The 27781-nt window shown below is 31.9% G+C and overlaps 1 protein-coding gene and 2 long non-coding RNA genes across 3 annotated transcripts in view; all 3 read left to right on the top strand.

The window, feature by feature from the left end:
• Positions 1-27781, top strand: part of LOC123655247 — a 110214-nt gene that overhangs the window by 38168 nt on the left and 44265 nt on the right. Inside the window, exons 3-8 of the mRNA XM_045591071.1 lie at positions 10958-11135; positions 11869-11971; positions 13044-13165; positions 17604-17761; positions 19697-19864; positions 27335-27383. Coding sequence (XP_045447027.1) covers positions 10958-11135; positions 11869-11971; positions 13044-13165; positions 17604-17761; positions 19697-19864; positions 27335-27383 — 778 coding nt within the window. The remainder of the gene's footprint in view (positions 1-10957; positions 11136-11868; positions 11972-13043; positions 13166-17603; positions 17762-19696; positions 19865-27334; positions 27384-27781) is intronic.
• On the top strand, positions 23398-24166 carry LOC123655248. Its single transcript, XR_006743358.1, has 3 exons — positions 23398-23466; positions 23702-23892; positions 24070-24166. It is a non-coding gene; the product is annotated as an uncharacterized LOC123655248 (long non-coding RNA).
• LOC123655249 lies at positions 24180-25356 on the top strand. The gene is made up of 2 exons (XR_006743359.1): positions 24180-24243; positions 24876-25356. It is a non-coding gene; the product is annotated as an uncharacterized LOC123655249 (long non-coding RNA).

Here is a 27781-nt window from a genome sequence, read left to right as displayed (position 1 = left end):
TGGTGAGATGACGTGAGATTTTATTCAACCCCCTCCCCCATACCCCAATCTCACGTGAGATTTTTCAAAATGTGGGTTTGTTAGGTAAACGCGTTGGATTGTTATTGAAATTATTTTCTTTCGAACGAATTAGTGAATGATCTTAATCGTATTACGATGACGCTTAAGATTAAATCTTAAGCATGTACAATCTGGATTAAATGGAACAAAGTAGTATATTTTTTTTGTTTCAATCAGAAAAAAATGCGTGATATTTGCCGAGGCCTTCTCTCCAACGTAAGATTAGATGAGATTTGACTCGACGCCCTCCCCCCCTTAAACATCTCACGTATTTTATGAACGTCCCCTAACCAGGTAGAGTTTACACTGTAGTCTTTTCAAACAGTTATGAATTCGGAATGCACATGGTAATGAATGACTAATCTTATTACAAAAAAAAAAAAACAAAGTAATCATATGTCTTTAATTAAAACCAGCGCTATTATTAATAATAATTATAATTAATCTATATTTACTAGCCCATATTATAGTGTTAGTAACAATGTTTCTCATAATCTAGTGTTAGTACAATTACAAACCTTAAATAATTACAATTATTACAATATTAAACCTACATATGTTCATTATTTATTATCTTGCAATAAATAATGTGCTTAGGTTATACAATACCTTTTACCCACATAAGGTCTTTGTTTTTTAAATAGAATATCTTTAATTATTTATTTATTTAATAATGTTATAAATATGTAAACTTTATATAGCATATATATAACACAACGTTGTTACCTAACAATATTATATTCATAATACCAACGCCATAGTTTTATTTTTACTTTTACGATATTCTTCTAAGATATGATCAATTAATAAATTACAATCTCAACATCTTTCACAATAAGTAACTTTAAAACAATGGTCTGAGTTGAGAGTTATTGTTTGTTATATTGTAAGATCTAATCTGAGAAGCTGTGAACAAAGAGCTTTATTGTAAATTTTCTTCAAACAGTTATTTATTTATATACTTTATTGCACTAAAAATAATGTACAGAAAAATTATACATAAAGTTGATGGCAGTTACAGTATTAGGTAATATCCTTTTCTCAACATTCAGCCATTTATTGTAAAGTATTTTCTTGTCTGGAAGAAGATTACATTTTAGTTACGTAAATAGATTTTTTACATTATAAAGTTAGGTATATATTAGGTTAGTACTCATGTTTATTCGTCATCTCTTAAATAAAGTTTTAGATATAGTTATAGATGTATATCTTTGTCTGATATGGCTCAAGGCGGATGTGGTCTAAAACTAAACAATGGTCTGTTGGTAAGTGACGCCAATGACTTATTTGGCACTCGTTATCCGTATAGCCTTTCAACTTTTAGATTTAAAATTGGGTTTAAATTGTTGTACCACAGCTTAATTCTAATATGTACGATCATATTACACAGCTCCTACGGTAATAATTAACTATGTGAGTTATGTGTGTAGTGGTAATATGCAAATGTTCAAAATAATTACTAACCTTTTTTATTTTAATTCAGTCAACCAAATTACAGCTGCAAATGCAACGCAAAAATAAAGGTAAAATAGAAAAAGATGCAGGCCCTTATTTCAATATATTGAAGTAATATTTGCACTGTTTATATTTACACAACTAAACAGCATTTAAATATATTTATGCAGTTACCACCTTCATAACTAGATACTTATTACTTATACTAGCTTAACGTGCTATCTGAGGTGCGGTGGAGAGACCCACAAAGACAGAAAACCAGACGGGAAATAAATATCTGTATAAGCACAAATATTCACTCCGAGTCGGAATTGCTGAATCGCTGGTGTTTAGGCGCCTACACGACACATTACAACAGAGCGGCCGTAAGTCGGTTAGACACCTAATACACTATTAATATTTAGTAATCACAAATTACTCTAGATTTCTTTTAATGAAATAATGTTCGTATTTGTGTTTTCGTGCCAGTTTTTATGAACATCTTAATGAAGTTTTAATGTTTGCAAAAATTAACATTAAAAAAACTTTACTTTCGTTTAAATATTAAAATTTCATTTTAATATATACGAGTTCGTACGTCTAGACTTATTTCATTACAAAAACGAGAGCGCATGCCTTTTAGTAAAATAATATTAGTGTAGTAAATTTATGAATACTGTGAAACGGAATTAAAATACTATTATAGGTATTAAATATTTGACATCTCTTGAAGTCCAGGCCGTTAAAATCTAGTTGTTTATATCTACTTATAAAATTTATACAATAAGCAATGTTATAAATAAATAAATAAATAAACATTTTACACTCAACGGCCACCAGTAGGATTTTCTCCTGAGTTGAGGGTCCGGAAACACACACAATACACAAGCACAAATGCCCAGACCACGACAAACATCTTTATATGCTTCAGGCTGTAATATCCCACTGCTGGGCATAGGCCTCTTTCCCCATACAGGAGAAGGATCAGAGCTTAATTTACCACGCTGCTCCAATGCGGGTTGGCGGATATTTCCTACTATGAGTAACATGACACAGTGTACATGATATCAACCGGGACCGACTGCTTAACGTTTCTTAACTTTACATACTTAATATAAATCTAAACCTAGAACATTAGAGGTTGTCAAAGATTACATAAATCTAAAAACCCGTTATTTACACGCAATAAGTTTCTTATTCATAGTTTAATTGAAATGGACAACGAATCGTTTTACGTAATTTTAATAGTACAATAAAAATCATAACACAGAACAAGATAAGTGCTGTTTGTAGTTACTACTTTCACAGCAAGTTAAATAGTTCAGATGGTGAACCTTTTATTTTTAAGAAAGATTTTTTTTATTATTTAGGCTTCAGCATACAACAAAATGTATAAAAAAATAGTATCTAAAGTATATTTTAATAACCAGGTAGGAACGAAGTTCCTTCGGATAGTATAGAAGAAACACAATTTGAAAAAAAATGTTGAATTTTATATATATTTTCTAGCTTTTGATTTTTTTTCAAATTTTTTTGATTGTTTTTTAATTAAGTACATAAAAGTATTTAGGAAATTTAGTATTTAAGAAAATAACAAATATCGTAAAATAAAATAAATCAAAACAAAAAAAAAAATAGTAATAATAATTCAAACTATTAAGTGAAATAAAAAAACATATATCTTTATTTATTTTTGTCGACAGTATAAAATTACATAAATAATTAAAAAAAAGGTTTACTAGTAATATTTTAGTTTTACAAACGTCATATTATACAGTCGTGTGACTGTTAAATATTACATTCATGTGTGGGTGTAGTAACTTGTAACACTGCCTTTTATTAAGTCATATGACTGAATTTATAATGATAGAGCGATGTACTGACCATTTTTAAAAGAGTAAATGTTGAATTTCATACAATTTCTTTTCGGCAAAGTAGATAGAAATTAGTTACAGGTTATTAATTTTATAGACTAATATACACATTGTGAAGTGACGAAAGAATATATACTTTGTAAAATAATTATTCAAAAGTGCTTTTAAAGCCTACTTGAATAAATAAATAACGACTAAGTTACATTTAAATATAATTCAACATTATATTCTTTCAAAGCAGTTGTTTTTGTTTAGATATATTAACATTAACAATAGCAGAAACAAGTTTCTACAAATAAATAAATATAAATTGAACTATAAAAATTATTTCATATACGATCAAAAAGACAATATTCAATATAACAAAATAAGTCGAGCGTGCGAAAGAAATCGTAATATACCTTCACTCGAACAAAGTTTCGTCACATCTTTCTAGTGAACGACCCGAGAGTTTATAAAAGTCAAGTACTTTGAATATTTAAACAGAAATGCTATTCATTGTATTCGTGCTCTGAATAACTAGCAGATGAGAACTTCGAAATATTTCATGCATACACACGAGCACACACGGATGTGTCAAGTATATGGTAATATCGTAATAGTGATCGTAATCCCATTGAATTGTTATAAAATAAAAATAAAACCGTTCTTATTTTTGCAGTTAAAACAATTATTAAAAACGGTCAATAATTGTGAAATTTAGTTAAATACTAGCTGTACCCGCGACTTCGTCCGCGTGGAATTTAACAAAAAAGTATTTGTTCAGTTCTCAGAGCTATACTATAAATAAATTTCTAAAATAAAAGTAGCCTAAGTTACTCCTTACTACATCTGCTATCCGCCAGTGAAAGTCCCGTCAAAATCGGTCCAGCCGTTTAAGAGATTAGCCGGAACAAACAGACACACAGACTCACTAAATTTTAAAAAAATGTTTTTGGTGTATGTAATGTACCGTGTATACATCCAAATGCCTTTAGTAAAAAGCGGTTATTTTAATATTACAAACAGACAACCAACTCCAAACTCCAACTCCAATTTTAAGTAGCAAGTATCCTGTGCGCGATCCTTGCAACCATATACGATACTTTTATATAAATATAATGATTTATTGTTTTAATGCATAAGGTAGCTGCATGATATTAATAACCATGATTACGTGTTTAATAATTCTCACACGTAGACGGAAATAAATAAACTTCACTTTCCGTTAAACCGGAGCTTTTAAACGCCTTCCAAAAAAGGTTCTTAATTCGAGTGTATTTTCTTATATACTTATGTTACCTCAGAACTTTGGAGTAGGTGGACCGATTTTGATTTTTTTTAATCGAAAGGTGCATGTCGTAGTCCCATTTAAATTTGTTCGATACATGATTACTATTTTTTGAGAAAACTCGACTATTTTTTTTGTTTACATACGTTGTATTACTTGTCGATGTTATTGAAGTAGTTTTTTTTTTCGTTTGCGAGCAAAAAGAATTATAATTCATAAAAAGGTACCTAAAACATGCGACCAGCTTTGCTACCTCCCTCTAAAATCACAATGAATGAAAATATCCATTTCTTTATTGACATCGTAATTACCTAATATTCTCAAAGTGATAATGTCACCAGTCCTTGTCCGTCAAATCCAACTAGAATAAATTCCAGGCCTCATCATTCAAAGTAACTGCGGAGTTTCTTGCCGATTTTTCTTTGTATTACATACCGAATCGGTGGTAACTTCATTTTTAAAAATAATTGATATTAATTAAACTTGTAAGTTTATTAAAATAATAGAAATAATCGATAGACAATAAATGTAGCATTCGATTAAAACACAGAATTACGTTTTTATTTTATGTTTTTTAAATGAATCTTATAAAATACTTAATAATTATAGTAGGTATATTTAAAATTATGAATCTATACTTGAATATTGTATAGTCGTGCAATTTTTTTGATTTTGAGTTCTTTATGTTATATTATGTAACATCATGAACAAGACTTGCGGGTCAGAGCTTTCGCTTGCACTCGTATCGCTGTGATCTATCTACCTCATATGGAAATGCCACTCCTCTGGAGATCGTTGTTGAATTTTTTATTACAACGTAATCAATAAAAAACTAATTGCTGTATAAAACACATGATGTCAATGACTTGTTATATATTTAATTATACTTTTAGCATATTAGCCAGCTTTCCGCACGCGAGTTCGCCCGTGTGGATTATACAATTTCGGTTGTTCCGCTTTTTAGCCGACGTCAAAAAAAGATTTTTCGTTTGAAGCAAATGTAAATATTCACATCATAATCACATCATCACAAGGACTGCGCAAGCACACAAACCACGGCAAACATCTGTATGGCAAACAAATGTTTGTCATGTGCGGGGATCGAACCCGCAACCGCCAGCGCAACACCCACAAACCAGTGCTGACCTCTGACCTGACTCTATGAAAATACGAGTATATGTACTATCGTCTAATGTATTGTAACATTTTTATTTCATATGATACAGATTTTTATAGTACCGATCACAAAACATTATATTTATTTTAATGTTATTGGGTTATTAGTAAAAAGCCTTATATGAATAATTACTGATCGTTTAAAAATGTCAGAATTGGAATAATTACTTAGTTACAATTGATTGCCAGAAAAACAACTTAGCGCCATTAGCGCTCTGTTCCGAGTCAAGAGCTTTTAAGAATATTTTTGTTGATTAATCTAAAGTATAAATGAAATCATTAAGCTGACTGCTAACCGCTGCTCACAGTGCGCCTATATGGTAAGCCTGTTAAAACTAGTAACCTGTTTAAGCTTGATTATAGATTAAAACATTGGAAGTATACCAGGAAAAGAGTAGTAAGAATTAAATTATGGCATTTGCAAGTTTTCTGAGTTCTTCATCAAACGGATAATCCATTTGACACTGTCAGTGTTTATTCCGATTCTCAAAATCTAATAACCTACGTAAATCTATTTAGGTTTCTGCTTAAATTTCTTGTAGCGTAGCGTTTGAATAAACTTTATTCAAAATATACGTCACTACTGTATCGTGTTCTGTGCCCAAAGGTTATCTGGAAGAAATTGCTCTTCAGCGGTAAGATCGCCTTTGTACATCTTTTTTTTTTTATTTACTACTCTGTTTGTTTATATCGTGGTGTATAATAAAGAATATATTATTATTATTATTACGTTTAAAGTATAAGGTCCTATTTGTCCAGTTAGTGATTTAGTTATAGGTATAAGATAGACGATAGAACGAAATAAACAGATAGAAGTCAATTAATTATTTATATTCCTTGTTCGCCGCTAAACGCCATTTCATCAGACGAATGTTTCCGTTCGCAACCAGTAAATCAAAAATGTTATAAGTCAAGGTAAGGTTAGTGAGAATTTGTTTAAACTTAAGCCTTATCTGGGAATAAATATTATTAATAAGATAAAACTGACTTTAAGACCGGTATATAAAAATAAGTAGACACTGTATAATAATTTTAACTAACAATAGTGCTGGTAACGTGTTGAATACAAAATGTTGTATTTCTTTTCGTCCAACAAATGCAAAGACCATGCTTGATCTTTGACCTGTGTACCAATTTGTCATCTTTGTGTAAGTGCGTATGACCATCTGTGAAGGAAGTTGTCATGACTCGCTAATTCTTTTTGACATGAAGATTTGTTGACAATACCGTACGGTTCTGTAGTATCTGTGAATACGGTACTACCACTTGGCAAATTTTATCTTCATGCCACTTCTTGGATTTTATCACTTTTGGGATTAGACGCCAAAAATATCATGACAAGTATTGATTATTGTAGCGTTATGGGATTTATTTTATTTTAATAACTATATTTCTGTTTGCTCGTAAAATAAAAATAAAAACGAGTTGAATTTATCAAGTAATATATAAAAATTTCCTACGTTACGAAAAAATAGTCATTTAAATACTCATTATTAAGGATAATTCGAAAGGTACTGGTCAGATCTCAATCAAATTGAAATAGGACCACACGACAAGCACCAGCTTTCGATTAAAAAAAGTATCAAAATCGGTACACCCAGTAAAAAGTTGAAGTAACACATAAATACAATCGAATTGAAGTCAGCTACAAACAATTAAATGAAATCTTTATTGGGAAAAAATTAATAACAATTTTTAAAGCGAAACTTTTTTTACGGATGAAGCGGCAACGTTTTGATGAAACGGCAACGTTTTTTTCGATGGCGCTGGAACGGAAAACTAAAGCTTTAGATTTGTATAAATATAAACGAGACTTAAAAATTAGTGTTGTATTTTTTTCTTATTAAATATTTAAAAATATCTTTTACCTAGTAAGTATATTATATTGTTATAGGGTCAGTGTTACCAACGCGTATACATTTTAAACAAGTTGTCGTTTAACCACGCCATCTGTGGTTAGCACTTTTCTTTTTTTTTAATTTTTTTTGAGAGAAAATTTTTATTAAGAATTTTAACTGTAACTATATTAGTGTTTTAAAAACCGAATAACACACAGGTAATTTTTTTTAAATTCAAATATATAAAATTCTCGTGGCGCGGTGTTTGTTACCAAACCCCTCCGAAACAGCTGGACCGATTTTTATGAAATTTTGTATACATATCTGGGTAGATCTGAGATTCAACCACTATATAAATTTCATACCACTAAATTATAAGAGTGACCCACCCCTAAATATATATATTTTTTTGAAAATAAAAAGTTAAAAAAAGTTTAGTTTTATTTTATTGTTATTTGATTTTAAAAAATACATACAGCCATAAATTTTCACCCTTCTACCAACAACCCCTATTTTTAATAGCGTTTAGCGGCAAAACAACGTTTGCTGGGTCAGCTAGTATGAGTATAATATTTATATATTTTTTTAACCTATGTATATTATATGTAAACAAATTAAGTAAATTATACAAATTTTATTACAATTTTTTTATACGAAATATTGCAAAAAGGTCAACGTTAAATTAAATTATTAAATTATTTTTGTTTGACTTAAGCTAGAAAAAACATGGAAGAGGAACAATATTATCTCGTGAAAAACATTTTAATGATTTTTTTAATTGGTTAACCTTGGATTTTGTTAATATTGGAAGATTTTCGTTCACTCATCAAGCAGATAAAGGTTTCATATTTTTTTTATTATTTTTATTAGTTAAAAAAATTGCGACCCGAGATTTCCTTGTTTTAAAATTACACAGGACTTGTTATTTAAAACTGGTCGGCATTATTCTAAATTAAAATAATTTCATCATTTTGACGTTGATATTATAGTAACCATATAGCATTTCTAAATTTAAACATTTTTGAATATCATATCAAAAATTGACCGCTCCAGCGGGATTCGAACCCGCGTCTCCGACTGACCGTGTCGGAGTCGGAGACGCGGGTTCGAATCCCGCTGGAGCGGTCAATTTTTGATATGATATTCAAAAATGTTTAGAATTCCTAATGTGTGGGTACACAAAAATAAAATCGTGCATATTTCTAAATTTGTTTCAAACTTGATGACCCGGAGAACTTCGTATCACCTACATATGTTTGTGAGAAATACTGACAAAACACTTTCTGAACGCACCTAAAAATATTTGAGAACAAAGTGACAAATTTTTTGACAAAGTACATCAAATGTTTCACAGCTAGGATCATTTTGTATTGGAAAATTAAACTGTCGTTTTGACTATTTTCCGTTACTTATGTTTCTCACCGTTTAAATATTCCCTTAACTTCCACAAATATTTTAAGAACAAAAATAGCCAAATTGGTACAGCTATTCTCGAGTTTTAGCGAGACAAACGCTCAGCTTTTGATTTTTATATATTTATATATTATTTCAAATATAACATAAAACAAGAATTTTTGTGATCCATCTCTAAAATAAATGACTGGTACGTGATAGTTCGAGACTTATCTTGTACTATTTTGTAGTGTAGGTAACATCTAACTAGTTTTTAAACATTGTGACGACGACAAACGGCTTTAGGTAAACATAACGCAGAAAACTGTTCCAGTTTATTTACTTTTACACTCAATCACTTATTGTTTAAGATCAGAGTTTTCAATTACAACTATTATTTACACTGTTATTAATACTCACTGTAAGAGTATAACAGACGTAATATATTGATTTTCAATTGTATGAAAAAAAATGTATTTGTATTTGTGATTCAGCGGATGACGGAAGTATTTTGGAATATTTTTAAATAAAAAAACAAAAAAAACGAGTGTGTTTTAAACCACACGACTGAAGTTAAACTTCTTTAGCAATAGGCGAAAAATAACTGGCTATGAGAGAAAGAGAGACAGAAAATGTGTGCTCGCACCTCTCTCTCTCTTCCTCCGTTCGTCTCGCCCGATCACACTTTTCATTACGCTCTCGTATATTTACTTACGCCCCAAGTCAAGCGTGCGTAAGGAAAGTTTACTTACTTCGAAATTCATTTAATTTTTATAAACGAGTAGTTTTTTATTTTGAAAACCCAAAGAAAAAATTTAATACAGATTACGAAATAATTAAACAATTATACGTAAAAGAAAACGTAACGGCTAACGTCTAAAACTAATACGAGTATAAAGTTCAACATGTTAGACGGTGAAGGAAAACATGGTGACTTTATGAGGTAACCTGTATGTTTCGAAAGTGATTCTGAGACATGTGTATCATGTATGTAGGCACAAACGCATCGTAGAGCAGTCTAACATATTAAACCAACATGATAAGAAAGAGGCTTTTATATATACATTGCAATATTTACAAGCTATTACAGTACAAAATGTATCTACAGATCGAATCTGATAAAGCGATATAAGAAAAATAAATATAATAGTAGCTGTAACCCGCGGTTTAATCGGCGTTAAAATATTACATAGCCTATATAGGCTTATAGCCTTCCTTGATAAATGAACTATCAACAAAAACTTTCTGAGATTAGCGCGTTTAGACAAACAAATAAAATCTTCAAATTTATGATATTAGTACCTAGGCATATCAGAAATAGAGATATATTAGAACTAGCCGACCGGACTGACGGTGTTCTGTCTTACGAACTGCCAAACGGAAAAGTGTAAATAATCGTTAATTTTTCTGAAATTTTGGATTTATTTCAGTAAATTACAAAATGAATCTACAGACTTCCGTTTCTTTGTTCGAATCTGATAACGCGAGTATGTTATTATAATTAGTCTATTTTCATTTGTCTTTAAATATTGACGCCGCGTTGGCGCAACGGTCACAGCGATGGATTGTGCTGGTTGCGCTGGCGGTTGCGGGTTCGATCCCCGCACATGACATACCTTTGTATTGGCCATACAGGTGTTTGCCATGGTCTGGGTGCTTGTGCAGTCCTTGTGGGTCTCCCCACCGTGCCTCGGAGAGCACGTTAAGCCGTCAGTCCCTGTTGTTATCATGTACACTTGATAGCGATCGTTACTCATAGTAGAGAATATATCCGCCAACCCGCATTGGAGCAGCGTGGTGGATTAAGCTGTGATCCTTCTCCTACATGGGGAAAGAGGCCTATGCCCAACAGTGGGATATTACAGGCTGAAGCGATTTAAATATGAGATGATTAATAAAGATTTATTTTCCAGGGCCACTCTGAATCAAAGGGTGCAAAAAAGAGGGAGAAGAGTGCAGGTGGTAACGGCAACAAGCCGAGCCGGGGCGTCGCTACCTCGTTTGGGTTCCGTCGGCGACCAGCAAGCACGTCGCGCGCTGACGACAACGCGCGTAGGAAACAAAAGCCTCACGATAAAAACGGAAATGGAGGTATGTCAGGAATTCCTTTATAATTTCTTTACATAACATAATATAGCGATTACAAAGAATGATATTCATAAACACGCTCTATTTACCTTGTATGACATGACATCTTTATGACGTAAATACATTTAAAAATATAGAGACTTGGTCGGTTTCTACCCTAAAATTTACTTTAGTACGGTAGAAAAGTCAACATGAATTTTTTTAGAGAATACGTGTAACGCTGAACTTCTTAGTTTGTTTTAAAAGAGAGTTGGCTTAGCTTTAAAAGTAACGAATTTTTTTCTCTAGATTCTTTCTAGAAATCTGGCCTCTTTTCTCTAGAAAAAACTTTAGCCACGTTTTTACGATATAAATCTATAATAACAATTGATGATTTCTTAACCGCATTCGGTAACTGATATTGATTTTATTTATCAAAAGAAAGAAATTTTCACATGCAAAGCTACCTCAGTCTTTGAGTTAGTACTTTATATAAATGAGAAATAAAGAAATTGAGTTCTGAACATTATGTCTACATTAGTAAAGTTTTAAGCTTAACAACGTATTTAAAAGAATTAACGCTGCCCTTACTAAATAATGAAGCTTAATGAAGCTTAATTAAATTAAATTAAGCTATATGTGGTACTTAGTATACTCACACGACAGTTTATGTTTAAATTATTTGATATTTTTATTTATTTTTTTTTTTTATTATTGTTATTTTTGCATATTTTTGTAATAACTAACTTCTAAACAGGTTCTACGGAAGACCTACGACCTGAAGAGGTCCTTTCTGGTCGCTCAACACCCTTGGCAAGGCCTCGCAAGGAGACTTCTGGTCAGCCGCTCCGTACCAATAGGTACATAATTATATATTCATTTACCATATTTAAAAAAAACATACATTCTTCTCTATAGCATGTACGAAATTCAAAGTAGGGATTATACAATAATGTTTATTTTTAGACAAATATAGTTATAAAATTAAATACTAGTTATGTTTTGTAAATATTTATGTAAAATTTATAAAAACTTTCTGATTTTTATGATTAATATAAATGTAATCTTATATTAGACAAACGAGTGATCATGTATTATTTATTCATCAATAAACGTCGAATTTTAATCAAATATTAATTTGTTACACACGTTTTCTATTAAATAAAAAATTACTGGCTAGAAAAAAGTTTTAACGCGAAAAAAACAGGTTTGATATGTTTTTATACACAGTAGGAAGCCGGAAAAAGAAAGTTTATCTACAAATAAAATTACACAAAAGGAAATTACCACATCCTTTCGCATGCTCGTATCTGTATTTAAATTTTAAATCGACGTATTCAAAACAATGTTACGTTACAACATCTAAACTAATTATGACATCCGGTTTCAATTAAATTAACGCATAGACTATGCGCTAATCTTTAAAGAATGGTTTATAAAGATACTAAAATTATCAAAATAAATTATAATTATTATATTAATATGCTTAAAACAGAATTGAAACGTTGTTCTATATTCTGTGCAATTGCGCATAATACTAAATGTCTTTCTACGAACGACAACGAAAGTACTACGTAATGAAAACTATTTTAGGTTATTGATTTCATTTTTACTATGACATTGATAACATCTTAATTTTTATTTTTTTTATTTAAATGTTTTGTATACACGTTGTAGCAATCAGTACTAAAATAGAACTGCTCTTAATTTTTTGGCAGGCGTTATTTTCTTATTTTTAAAATTTATATTATTTCCTAAGTGTTCATACATTTGTTCTTAAGATACAGATATAAAAAAGAACAAATATATATATATTTTTTTTTACGTTTTCATTAATATAATTACAGTATGGTTAAAAAAATATAGTATTTAATTGATTGTCATCAATCGATGACACTGAATACAAATGACCCTAGCTATTTAATTCCCTAGGTTCGGTTTCAGGCAGCAGCACAGCAAGACAGCCAAAGTGGCCGACGTAAGCGTGGCAGCGGAACAGGCATTCGCCGCGCCGATCAAAGATAAGGAGACCGCCATCAATAATAACGCTTTAGGTAATATCATTATTTCACATCTAATTAACTCGACGATTAAATAAACCTAGCGTATAAAATGGTAGATTATTTTAAATAATAAAAACGTCGACTTTAGTCAAACAATTCTGAAAGTAACAAATTGCTTCAAAACGAAATAAGTGATACCTACATTATGAATGTCGACATTTATGGAAACATAAGATAAACAATCCAAAAGGAGAAAGATATTACCAGATCTATCTTATAGCTTCTTTGTAAGCAGGAGTATAATTGAAGCGTTTGTCTCTCAACTACCTATATCATCAATATTACAAAATGGTAATTATGATTACAGAAAATGCAATCTTGTAACATTATGGAATCAGCTAAGAACAAACTGGTTAGTTTAGTTAGACTCAATCAGATCAAACCATCGCTTAGTTAAGTAATTAAAAATTATTCAATTAGTCTCCCGTAGCAGTAATGTAACACTAAAAATAAAAAATTATTATATTTTTATCAAAAGCACAGCCTATCAATTAAATGAAAATCTCAATTTCTTACGAAATTTTATAGAAAACTATTACAGATTAAGATTAGATTATTAAAAGTATGTACCATCTAAAAATGTGAACAAGATCTCACGATACAAAGATTATATTCATCATTCATTGAAACTAAACGCAGCTGAGAAAAATAATTTGAGGAATAAATACAAATTCTAATCTCAATCCAATAAATCATCCAAATCAATATAACTTTAATTTTCGCACACAGTCTCTAAATACAGTTGCTAATATCTACGGGCTATAAAATGTATATTAATTGCGCCAAAATAAAGTTAATTAAAATTGCCATGTAGGTATTGTATTTTTTGCGCGTTAGGCGTTTTAATTGCCTTTAATTTTTATCAAGATATTACTAAAGTGTAACTGACCTTCGGTTATACTTTACAGGAAACGCAAAATAACGTTACGAATAAAGCAGATTTTATCAACGAGATTTGATGTTTAATGATTTTGTTTTCTTATCTCGTAGTATTTTGAAAGAATAAGAAATAATATACAATAATGAAATCATATAATTATGTATTATGAAGTAAACGAGAATACTTCTTAATTTTATCGATATTAGCAGTACATAACAGAATTACAATTAATAAAATGACATTCTGTGATTTATGTAACCATAGGGTATTTATTATATTATTTATAATAATAAATACTTAATGACAGCAGAACATCAGCTTTTATTTTAGAAATTTTCTTACATATCAATGTGGAAGACGTTGACGTTCCGTCAGAAACTTTAATGTCTTTATTCTATTATTCACATTCTCATCATAAACAAAAAACATTAGCTTCATAATAGCTTCAGTTCATTTCATTGACGTTCATAGCGTTCTGTTAAAACGTCATGTCCGTGTTTTTTGTGCAGTAACGTTAATATACAGTTTACTGACTTTAAAAAAGGAGGAGGTTCTCAATTCGACTATATTTTTTAGGTTTAAATATTATTTATTCTAATAAAGACAATGAAGTGATGTCACTTAAATGAGAACTTATTAAAACATAAACAAACAAATAACAGACATTCGTTGTCATACTTACATTTTCAATAGAGACAATAAGACACAAATCATTAGACACAAACCAACCAGATATGAGATACCCCGGATCAATTAAAAAACAAAAACATCACCACGATCTGAAAACCACTATCATTCCCTTCTACATACTCAGACATGACTCAGACAGATATTTTTATAATAATATAATGAAACAGTCAGTGTGAGGGTATCTTGTTATAAAGACGCGCACCGTCGTATGTTATTGCGGTTTGACCGAACTTGGTACGAGTTTTAGGCAAAACAATGAGACTCGCGCGTCGAGTGCAAGGGCGCCTAAATTTTTTTACTGCTATTGAATTGTCAGTAGTTTGGTATGGACATCTTTATTAATAGTTTTACTTATGAAAGTGCAGGTGCTGTAATTATACTTATAATTGTTTTATGCTCATTAATTTAGTTTCGCAATAGATTTTTTAGTTGATGTTCGAAATTTAAAATTGAATAACATTTTTATCATTTTATTTTGTAGGAATTGTAATTTGTCCAATCGTGTTTTTTATGTCTGTGTTACCTTATAACTTTTTTCTAGGTGTACTAATTTTGATAATTCTTTTTGCATTTAAGCGACATCTCACAAGTAGTTTTTGAGTTATCCCTAATAATGCGTATTTAAGTTCTCATTTGATTACTTATCGATGTAAATTGAAGTCGGTTTTTTTAATGAAAACAAACACAATTATTTAAAGAAAATATTGACATACAGATACATAAGGATCAGTAGCTAGTTTGTACAGTTTTTTCAATTGACACGAATATGAGAGTCGTAAAGGATGGAAAAATTAAAAATAACCCATGCCGATCTATGTTCCTCAAAAGTAACATTTTGGCTTCCCATTGGCTTCCTGCGAACTTTACAAGCAAATGACGTTATTTGGAGCCCGAATGCACATTAATATAACTAACTCAGATTATTGGCATCACAATTACTACAATACTTGAAGCAAACTACATTAATCATAATCTTATATACATCCAGCTGTAACAGATAATAATGCAATTAAAACCATAGATAATATTGGGAATGAAGATGAAACAACTACTTTAAGTTCTACAACAAGGACTCTCTAGTCTAGAAGTAGGTCTTACCTGTCATACCGTAGGCAAATTAAGTTCATGACGGAAAGAGCCTTCTAATGTTTTACGATTCTATTGTACTACGAACATAGAATATCATTAATCTTCAGCTTATTTGAACACTACCGATAGCTTTATTTGGAAAACACAATAACTAATGTTAAACAGACACGCCAAGGACATGCAAATATACGGATGCATCAATCTACGCATACTTCATTGTTATGATTATTATTTATTATACAAATACAAATATACTTTATCTTGAAACCAAAAAATATGTTAGATATAAATATTATGCAAGAAAACAGAAATAATTAAATATGTAAAAAAGACAGTGTTTTCGCTGACAGAGCGATCATTTTCAAGCAATTAGACAAGGTACGTGAAAAATAAATAAACGATAGATATAGAGGTGTACCTACAATCACAAATACACATACATACATGTGTAGTAGCTAAAATACGTATAATAACTTACTTAACTTATCTTAATTATTAATAATCTAATATATATAATATCTACTGTACTGTGTGGCTACGGTACTAAAGAATATAGCCACCCCCTCTCTTCCCGTGGGTGTCGTAAGAGGCGACTAAGGGATAACACAGTTCCGCTACCACCTTGGAACTTAAAAAGCCGACCGATGGCGGGATAACCATCCAACTGCTGGCTTTGAAATACACAGGCCGAAGACGGGCAGCAGCGTCTTCGATGCGACAAAGCCAGTACTGCGGTCACCAACCCGCCTGCCCAGCGTGGTGACTATGGGCAAAACACATGAGTTCACGTTATTTTTGGCGTAAACTTGTGGAGGCCTATGTCCAGCAGTGGACTGTATAGGCTGTAATGATGATGAATATATATAATACGACAATAGCTTATAGGTTATTGACGCCTGCAATACAAGAGTCGCAAGCGCGCTGCCAACCCTACCCCTAACCCTGCCCAAAAGCTCTGGCTATCTTTCTCGCCACAGGGACACATCACTGCTTGAGAGCAGTATTATTTAGCTGAGATCGCTTGTAAGATTAACTTCCCCAGACGGTCTGCTTCAAATTTTGAGCAGGATATTTTTATACTATGCCCTACATCAATATCGGCTATGCACTGCATCAATAAAATGTGTAATGTATCTAAGAAATAAAATTATAATTAGAATTATGTTTACTTTTGATACTTAATTAAATAATACATTAATGTTTAGGGTTTAACGGCTATTTCTCCATTTTAACTCATCCGAAATCTGTACAAATATACAAATTTATAACGTCAAAACTTTAAAATGAAATAATTTTGACGTAGTATTGCCATTTTGAGCTAAACATAAATGTAACTGAACATAAATGCTGTGTGGCTACGGCATTAAAGAATATAGCCACCCCCTCTCTTCCCGTGAGTGTCGTAAGAGGCGACTAAGGGATAACACAGTTCCATTACCACCTTGGAACTTAAAAAGCCAACCGATGGCGGGATAGCCATCCTACCGCTGGTTTTGAAATACACAGGCCGAAGACGGGCAGCAGCGTCTTCGGTGCGACAAAGCTAGCCTTGTGGTCACCAACCCGCCTACCCAGCGTGGTGACTATGGGCAAAACACATGAGTTCACGCTATTTTTGGCGTGAACTTTGAACTTTTTCTGGAGGCTTATGTCCAGCAGTGGACTGTGATAGGCTGAAATGATGATGAAATGATAAATGTAACATCAACAATAATCACAAAAGCCTTTTACTAAATAAAAATCTAGTACTCATGAAAAATTATTTTTCAGATAAGAAAAGTACAAATCAATCATACAACTTGCCACTCCTTGCGACCCAAGTCTCGTCTACTGGGGTCACGACTATAGTAGGCGCGGCCGGTGTCCCCAAGCCAGTCACGAAGCAAACCGTAATATTGACCTATCAAACCCAACAGTATCCAACGCAGGTAAGATGTTGATTATTATTTAAATTAAATTTAAAAAAAAATTAAATATTCACCAAACGAAACAAGATGTCGTTTTTTGTTTGCGAGCAAACACAATAATTTTCTGAGACCGTATCTGAGATAAAACCATATCAACATTAAAATAAAGTGGTTTCAAAATGAAAAAAATGTATGTTTTAGGCTAAAAAGCATACATTATTGATTTAAAAAAACAACAACAAAAAAAAATATCTCACATTCCTGCCTGTATCCGAACTTTAAAATACCGCCAAATAAGATATAAATAGCACAGTTCACACTTTTCATCGTTATCCGCTTTAATAAAATAATTCCAAATACTTAATTGACTTTACTGGTGTTGCCATAGTGAAACGCAAATCGGTATAACTCAAACAGAACAACACACAAGCAATGAGCTTTAAATTTAAACAAAGCTTTCGGCACATCCAATCTCATAAAGATCTTAAATAATTTAAACATGCAGAGAAATTTTAAAAAAAAGTTTACTTGTGGAGTCCTCTGTGTCATACAGTAAAATAACAATGTCTAGCATTTTTAATCATTACATTTATATGATACGGGTCGGTGAAGTTAAGTAATGTAATCCTTGTAAATTTAATTATAAACAAAGTATTGTCATAGTTTAATAATATGATACGTCGATACGATATTTACAATAGTTAATAGGATATATACGATATAACGCAGCGACTCGTATGACTTTAATATTGTATTAGGTATATGTCGATATATCGTATAGTACTTTATCAAAGACATATATATATATATATATATATATATATATATATATATATATGTCTGTGTACTTTATCGGTATTTCGATATATTGTATCGTATTGGGCATCCCTAATTTTTATAGGTTGTGTATGTAAAAGATATTAATATTATAAACAAAGGTCCCAAGCATATTGGCGGCACGAACGGATAAAATATTTTTATGGCACAAGTGGAACTATTACTTAATAATATAACAAGATCTTGGGGTCCTCCTAAGACCATTTAGTCCAAATCTATCCTTTTAAATGGACAAAGGTAGTATAAACAAACTTACACAAAAGAAACATGTATAATTAAATGTATTTTAAATAAACCTGGACTTTTATGTTTTGTTTTTGTGTGCTAATAAAAGCAGTTGAATGATTCTCCTAACAAATTTATTTACGAATTAAATTATTTTCAATATATATTTAAAATTAAAAGATGACTACAATTTTCGAATAACGTATCACTCCAGTCTCCAGAAGGATTTACTCGATTAGGTCACCGGAATTATGGTCAAGTGTCAACACATGTTTCTTTGTAATTGGTTTATTGTAATGACGCTAAGTACCTTAGCCTTGGCTTTGACTTTATACACGTTACGTTTGTTTCTGTAACTGTAAGAAACCTTTATGGCACTGCGGTTGAGACGATTAAATAAAAGTAAAGTTAAACTAGGGACTTAGAAAGAGATTTTTCTATAAAAAGATTGTATGTGTGAATAGGTGTTATATAAGTAATAGTTTTGTAGTAAATAAGTTAACCGCTCTGTTGCAGTAAAATGTGTTACCCGTGAGCTGGCAGTTGCATGTTCGATTCCTCAGATAGATATTTGGATTTTTACAAATATTCATTTCCAGTGTGTGTCTGTCTTTGTAAATCACTTAAACTAATTTTAACAAAAACACTAATAAGAAAAGGGTGTAAGATGCGACTTTTTTCTGTCTATGATATGCCAGAATTTAACTTGCATACAAACAGACTGAATTAATGGCGTTACAATTTTAAAATAAAAAGCCTCCAGTCAATTTATATGTTCGTCTATCAACTTACAAAGTAAATAAAATTTTCAGAAAATGGTTATGTAATTAGCTTATAAGAAGGTAGTTATTATGAGTTTTGATTAAAATACAGTATATTTTTTTACTTATATAGGATGCTAGAAAGAATAGAGCTGAAACGCCAAACCGAGCGACCTCAGTTCCGCGGAGCCAGAGTATCGATCCTCAGAGGCCACCCGGGAAATATACATTTCAAACTAACCAGCTGCCGAGACCCCAGTATCCATCTGTGAAGAACATCGATGCAAAAACTACCAAACAGGTAATGTCTAGAGTTGCTAAGTTATATTTTTTACAAATCTACATTCCAATTTAACTACATTTACATTTGTATAAAGTTATAGTTGTAAAACTAAAATGTTTATCTTTAATAAAAGTTACAAATTTTGTCGAAAAATTCGCAGATTAGAACAAAAACTCAATTGACACGTCAGGATATAGGACAATTTTGTGAAATATAATGTATTCCAAGAAAGACCCATGATAAAAAAAAATCCGTTTAAATATAACATTTATTAGCAAATAATTATATTTTAACATGACAAACTATTCAATTTTATTTATTTATAAAGATAGACTGAGGGAGTTGAGTTACATTTTAAACAAAGAATATGTGACACAACTTCAAATTTTTACAAGAAAATCAAAACTAAAGCTAAAGCGAGATTCAACATTCTACTTTCGTAAATCATATCAACTCTTAACTTACGTTTGAATTAATTTGCTTTCATTGACTATCTTAAAGAGTCTCGAATTTTTTTTAAGGTATCTGCTAAGCTATAGTAATCTTTATAAGATGAAAAGAAGAAGTCGTTTTTTCTATGAAGTCTGAAGTAGGTCATCCTTCATCTATTTCAGGGCTGTTGGTTTTGAAACCCGTGCCGTTTGCTTAAAATATCACTGCAGAGTGCATTCGTGTATGTAGCACACGCGATAACATTTTTGAGATATACTTTTTTATATATATATACCTAGGTTTTAATCACAATGGCATTAAAATCGAAATATTTTTTATTTAAGGAAATTTTAAAAGCATTTTGAATTATCATTTTGCAACAATCTACACAAATTAAAAATAGTTATTTTTTTATGTAAATGAACTATTCATAATTGCCCAAGCAGGAAACCCCCAGAGTTGACAAAGGGGCCAGGCTTGGGCCAGTACTGGGAAACCTAGCTTCGGCGTACCAGTATTGGCCCATGCCTGGGCCAGGCTGCTTAACCCAGCCTCGGCCATGCCAATGATTATCCAACCTTGGGCCAAGACTGGCTGACCCAGCCTCGGCCATGCCAATGATCACCCAACCTTGGCGCAAGACTGGGTTACCCAGCCTTGGCCATTCATTAGAGATCCAAGCGTGGGCCAAGACTGGTTAACCCACCCTCGGCCATGCCAATGATCACCCATCCTTGGGCCAAGACTGGCTAACCCAGCCTTGGTCATTCATTGGAGACCCAAGCGTGGGCCAAGACTGGTTAACCCACCCTCGGCCATGCCAATGATCACCCATCCTTGGGCCAAGACTGGCTAACCCAGCCTTGCCCATTCATTGGAGATCCAAGCGTGGGCCAAGACTGGTTAACCCAGCCTCGGCCATGCCAATGATCACCCAACCTTAAACCAAGACTGGCTAACCCAGCCTTGGCCATTCATTGGAGATCCAAGCGTGGGCCAAGACTGGTTAACCCAGCCTCGGCCATGCCAATAATCAGCCAACCTTGGGCCAACACTAGCTAAACCAGCCTTGGCCATTCATTGGAGATCCAAGCGGTGGCCAAGACTGGTTAACCCAGCCTCGGCCATGCCAATGATCAGCCAACCTTGGGCCAACACTGGCTAACCTAGTCTTGGCCATTCATTGGAGATCCAAGCGTGGGTCAAGACTGGTTAAACTAGCCTCGGCCATGCCAATGAATACCAAACTTTGGACCAAAACACATTGTAACGAAATTCGAATAATAAATGTTTACAACACCAAGCAATGTAAAAAGGTTAATAATGTAACCGAAAAAAAGGAATAATTTTAAAATAAAGAAAGACTATTGTTATATTTGTTTGTTGTTTTATATAGAACTTTAAAAACTAATGAATTAAATAAGTATGCGAATCAAACATTATAAAAATAAAAATATAGTTTTGAAACTCGTGTCATCATAGCTTATTAACAGATAACAGATAAAGTTGTATATTCTATTGTTGAGTTTGTGTCGTATAAAACTATATGAAAAAATAATTTAATTGAAAAAATTAGCTAACATTATAAAAATAAAGTTTTGGAAGATCCGAAACAAAACAACCTAGTATTAAATACTTATTGTTGTGGAATGTTAATTAAAGTAAAAACTAAATAAAAAATGAAAACAAAAAAGGAATGTCGGAACTATTAATATGTGTGTAAGAAATAAACCTGAACCGATATATATATATAATATTATAAAAATAAAAACAAAGCTTTGTAACTTATAATATATTAAAATAGATATATGAGCATTATAAGAATAAATAAAAGTAATATAATATTAGACTATTGTTGTACATATTTAAGTTTATTTGCAAAGTAATCGATAAAATAGTTTTCACGTCTTAATTACTTCAAAACTTAATATAATTATTTAAAACTTTAAATTGAGTTTTTTTCCATTAATTGATAATCTACAATTTAACTATGCGCTAAATAAATTAACTGTATAATTTAAAATACTGAAATGATTTAATTTTTAATTGATAGAAAAAAAATATTAATTTTTACAGTCAGTCAGACACGTTTATTTTTCTTTATTATTATTATTTAAGAATTACTAGAAGCCGTAAATTGATATACTCAATATAAATATGTCTATACACGGAGACAATAGAAAATGTAGCAAGTAGCAAAGCAACTATTCACGTGTCGCATCGTGTTTGACCTTGAATTCGCAAAACCTTGCGTAGTAACAGATTTTCGGGTCTGCGTAAGCGCGCACTGTCGCCTTGCGTCCCTCTCCACCCTCGCACACGCTTCTCGTGCCCTAGAGTACAATAACGAACGAAATGGATTCGTTTGTCTATTTTATTAACGTTTAATTTTGTGTCAAAATAATGCATCAACTTCAGCCAACTTTAAGACGAGAGAAGAATGATTTATTTGTTTATTTATTTAAATTCTTTATTGTACAATAAATACACTAAAACAAATGTGTACAAAAGGCGGGCTTAACGCTAATGCATTTTATACCAGTCAACCTTGGTATGTGCAAGAATGTGTAGTGTGTAGGAGTACAATAAAAAAATAATACAAATAATATAATATAATATATGTGATTTTTGATGTCTTTACATATTTTTCAAAAGAAAATAATAATCGAGATTTTCTTTATTATTAATACACGATTCAATTATTCATTTGCTGACAAACTTATACTAGTATATATTTTATAATATATTTTGAATCTCACGGGCAACCGCAGAGGTTGGTGGAGCATTTGCCTTAGCACTTATGTCTACAATAGTACCTGCGTAAACGGTGAAACGACGGCCATATTTTTTCATAATTATTTGCTGCGACATACGCTACGCTACTGTTGTGTTGATGTTGAATCAGTCGAGCAACGTGCTTACTTCACTCAACGTTTTTAATTTCTTTTAGGTTATTATTAAAAAAATTTTACTTGTATAATGACGGAAATTGTTATAAATAAATTTAAATTGTTAAACAATAAAAAAATTATAGAGTTAGTACTAATCTCTTGGCTTACTGAGAACGAAACTATGTGTTTGTGGCCACCAAAAAAAGATGAAGACAAAAGGTGAATAAATGGGTTGAACTTGAAATCGTGGCTTTCATGACATGGTTAAAATAACCAATCAGATTATCAGCTAAGCTAGTGAGTATTTACGCACATTAATTATTTTATTTATAGTATTAAAATTATCTCGAGACAATACCTTGTAATTAACCTTTTAATAGATATCAAAATCGAATTTAATCTTTTAGAAGTTTTAAATTGTACAACGTAAATTTGTTTTCGCTAATGTTATTGAATTTCAATTCTAATAATAAAAGTAATGGTGCTCGGTGTAGTAGTAATCGTGTAGTAACATAATTTATTGGCGTTTCAGAGGATTATAATCAAGGATCACGCCGATTAAAAAATCCTTTAAAACAAATGATGTTGAGAGCACTGAGAGTGAATCTATGATTGATCTAAATACTGAGCCTATGCTCTTGTAGTAATTCCTTCCAATGACAATTTAGAAGGAACCTGATAAGAGCGATGAAGCTGCGTGTGAAAGTATAATGGAACCTAAAGGTATTACTTACTTAATATTTCCTGAATTAGTTATCATGTAATAATAATTGAAAAATGATACGCGTTTTAGAAATTACACATGATAATTACAAATTGACATTGAACAAACATATTAATAATTAAGGATTATGTTGTTGTTGTTTTTATTAATATTGTTATTATTATATTTACATATAGACCAGTACATTTAGCTTTTGAAACCTAAAAAATTATAGTAGGATGAAACCCATTGGAAAAGAAAGAGAATACAACGAAAATGAAAGGAAAAATAAATGTCGGGAAGTGAGGGTTATGGGGATAAAAACGGCTTATGTCGATTTCTGGCTAAACTACAAGTCTTACGGAAATAAGGTAAATGGTAAAGTTGTAGGTATTAAAAAGATATATACATTTTTTATTTGCACTTTTTTCTTATAACCTCAAAATTTATCATTTAGGCCCTAAATGACCTAGGACCTACCTAATGCCTCTCTAGGAGACACCCTAAATTTTAGGGTGTCTCCTAGAGAAGTCGCACCTCGGCTTATAACAAAGTTGGTGTGGTGGTCGAAGCGCGCGGTCTTTGACGCGCTATTACTTTTATTATTATTTACGGGCACGCGCCCGCGCCGCCCGGCCGGTACCGCCGCAACCGCTATATCCCTGCATTTTAAATTTGTAATATCTTCGAAACTATTCATTTAAATAACATGCTGTGAGCTGAGGGCCATATTGATCTATATTAAATGCATAACCTATTTAAGGTGCTTAATTGGATAAGGGTTAATACTGTATTGCTTAAAATCTCTTCGTTAGTGAGCTATAATTTCACGTAAAAAGTAAAGAAATAAAAAACGGTTATATACTACTATAATGTATTTTTTTTTCACTTTTTACCATTATCAAAGGCTAAAAGCACTGGTCAATTATTGTACGAAAATATTATACATTTTTAATTTTAAAATAATACATATTACCACGATCATTTATTGTACAATTTCCAGGCATCACAAACTACCTACGAACATCTTGCGAAATATTTGCAGCGTATTATTTGCACTGAAATGTCTAAAGTAAAAAAAAGCGTCAATTACACCATTGGACAACAAGTTATAAAATATTAGAAGTCGTCCAGCAGTCAAGAGAGGCACCGAGTAAACAAAGAGCTTGGAATATTATCGGTGACGCCTTGCCATACAAAGACATTGCGACATTTGTAGTTTTATAAATCTTTAAAAGATAACGAGGAAAAACGCAAAGCATTGGTATTTAAAAACTATCCAAATATTATTCACAAAGATTTACAAATTATTAAAATATTGTTAGCAAAAGATTGAAAAATTATAGGTTGTGACCGGTTAGAACAAGCAATTATTTATATTAATATATATGATGATGAGTTATATTGCATTGTTAATTACAGTCAGTGAAGTATTTTAATGTAATTTAACTAGTGCATCATAATAAAAATATAGTTACTATCAACATGTGTTTACAATTATTAATCCCATTTTTTTATAAATGGAAAATATTCGGCATTTAATTTTTTGGGCAGTAATAGCAGTTAAGCGAGGTCTAATATTGGCAATAAAGCATGGCCTAGTCCTGGGAATTAGGCATGGCCCGATCTTGCCAACCAAGTCAGGCCCGGTCCCGGCAACCAACCCTGGTCAAGTCCCGGCACCCAAGCCTGGCCTATCGTTATCCTTCCAGACTTCTACCAAGACTGGGCCAAGCCCGGCTCAGTCCCGGCAACCAAACCTGGCCCAGTCCCGGTAACCAAACCTGGCCCAGTACCGGCACCCAAGCCTGGCCCATCGTTATCATTCCAGACTTCTACCAAGACTGGACCAAGCCTGGCTTACAAGTCTGGCCCAGTCTCGACAACCAAGCCTGGCCCAGGCCTGGCCCATCGTTATCATCCCAGACTTCTACCAATACTGGGACAAGCCTGGCTTGCAGGCTTGGCCCAGTCCTGGTGACCATGCCTGGCCCAGTCCCGGTGACCATGCCTGGCCCAGTCCCGGCGACCAAGCTTGGCCCAGGCTTGGCCCATCGTTATCATCCCAGACTTCTACCAATACTGGGACAAGCCCGGCTTGCAGGCTTGGCCCAGAGTTTTACATAGTTGGGCCAAGCCTGGGTCAGGCTTGGCCCCGTGGTATTTTCCTGTATGGGTGTTAGAGAAAATATATTGATTTGTAAAAAGATAACATTATAATATAGTCTATATTCCTCTGGAAAAAAATGGAAAAATGGTCATCGCTTACTTATTTCACATTTGTTAATCTACAATTTTATGAAATTTTATAAATATATTTACGCTCTTTATCGCGTAAATAAAGTCATACTGAATAATAAGCTTTAGGTATCATAATCGAGAATTGTATGTTAATATAAACTACCAATTCATTTCTCACGACAAAGACGTTCATTATTACGAGTATGAAAACCTTACAACTTATTTCTTACATAAAGTATATGTTTCGGTACTAATTAATATTTATAAAATTACGTTTGTGTTAAAATTCTATAACAGATACCTACAAATAAAAAAATTACAGAAAAAACTCAAAGTTTATCTAATGGGAATTTAAAACAAGTCTATTTTTTTTTTTTTTTGAAAAGCTGAAACGTTTTGTTTGTTTGTTTGTTTGATTAAACGCGCTAATTTCAGGACCTACTGATCCGAATTGAAAAATTATTTTTGTGTTTAATAGCCTATTTAACGAGAAAGCCTATAAGCTATTTTCCCCTAAAACTAACGCGCGTGAAACCGCAGCCACAGCTAGTTCATTTATAAATAACAATATTAATTATTGATAGCATTTATATTTTTTGCGACACAAAACACAAATATTAACGTATGCAACGTCTACGAGTTGTGGACGATTTTTGCACAATAACACAACTATTTAATTTAAAAAAAAATTAATAATAACAGTGGTATATTCGAAACAAATATTTGTTGTATACTCTCATTAAGTAATAAGAGATTGCAAAAACGTTACGTATTTTCTTACTCCTTCGTGTTGTTTTGTAATTGAATGACCTCTTTTCTTTAGAATTAATTGTCCGTATGCTAGCAGTTGCCTTAGAATAAGATAGAATACGAGCTAATGAACACGTGTAATCATTTGTTAGACAAAACGGATTTTTGAGCATCTTTACACGAAATCTAGTTAATAGATTAAATATTGTGAATGGATTGCGGTATCTTGAGATAAATCTCACGGCATACGTCCGGTGTATTTTGAGCGTCCACCTCTATACAAAGGTAGTAGGTACACTTGACTGCTGTATATTGTATCGTTCTGTCTTCTCAGAGTTTGAGCTATGATTATTTAGCTTTATTTTTATAACTCGAAATGGTTAATAATATTAATATCTTTTGATTTTATTCGAAAGTGCAGTGAAAGTGACATGTGAGATGTGTAATGTGATATGTTTTATTCATTTACAGGTTGTCAACAACACAAGAAAGGCCAGCGCTGTTGATGGATGGAGAGAAGGTACTGAATTTGTTTGAATAAAAGATAAAATTACCGTGTATATAATAAGTACATCAACGTATGTGTATGCATGCTCAAGTTTATGTTCACAAATGAAACAAACATTAAAGAATAAGTAGATGTTTATCCACATAATATTGTAACAAATATTATGGAAATAAATGTTTTTTTTTTTTTATAAATATAAAGTTGAGTATTAATGTAAAATAAGACAACAAATATACATACGTACATATTATCTTTTTAATTATTTACATAAAATATATTTATGAAAATTAATCGGAGACTCGGGAGTAAAAGCCTGATATTTCTTACTTAATACCTGTTATTTTTTTGTTTCAAGATTTCTAAGACTTTCGTTCAATTGCAAAAATATTAAATTAAAAAAAAATCTAGCA

The sequence above is a fragment of the Melitaea cinxia genome, chromosome 7, assembly GCF_905220565.1.
Source record: "Melitaea cinxia chromosome 7, ilMelCinx1.1, whole genome shotgun sequence".
In the NCBI taxonomy this organism is placed as follows: domain Eukaryota; kingdom Metazoa; phylum Arthropoda; class Insecta; order Lepidoptera; family Nymphalidae; genus Melitaea; species Melitaea cinxia.
The sequence above is the reverse complement of the archived record's forward strand: the minus strand, read 5'-3'. Positions and strand labels throughout refer to the sequence as shown.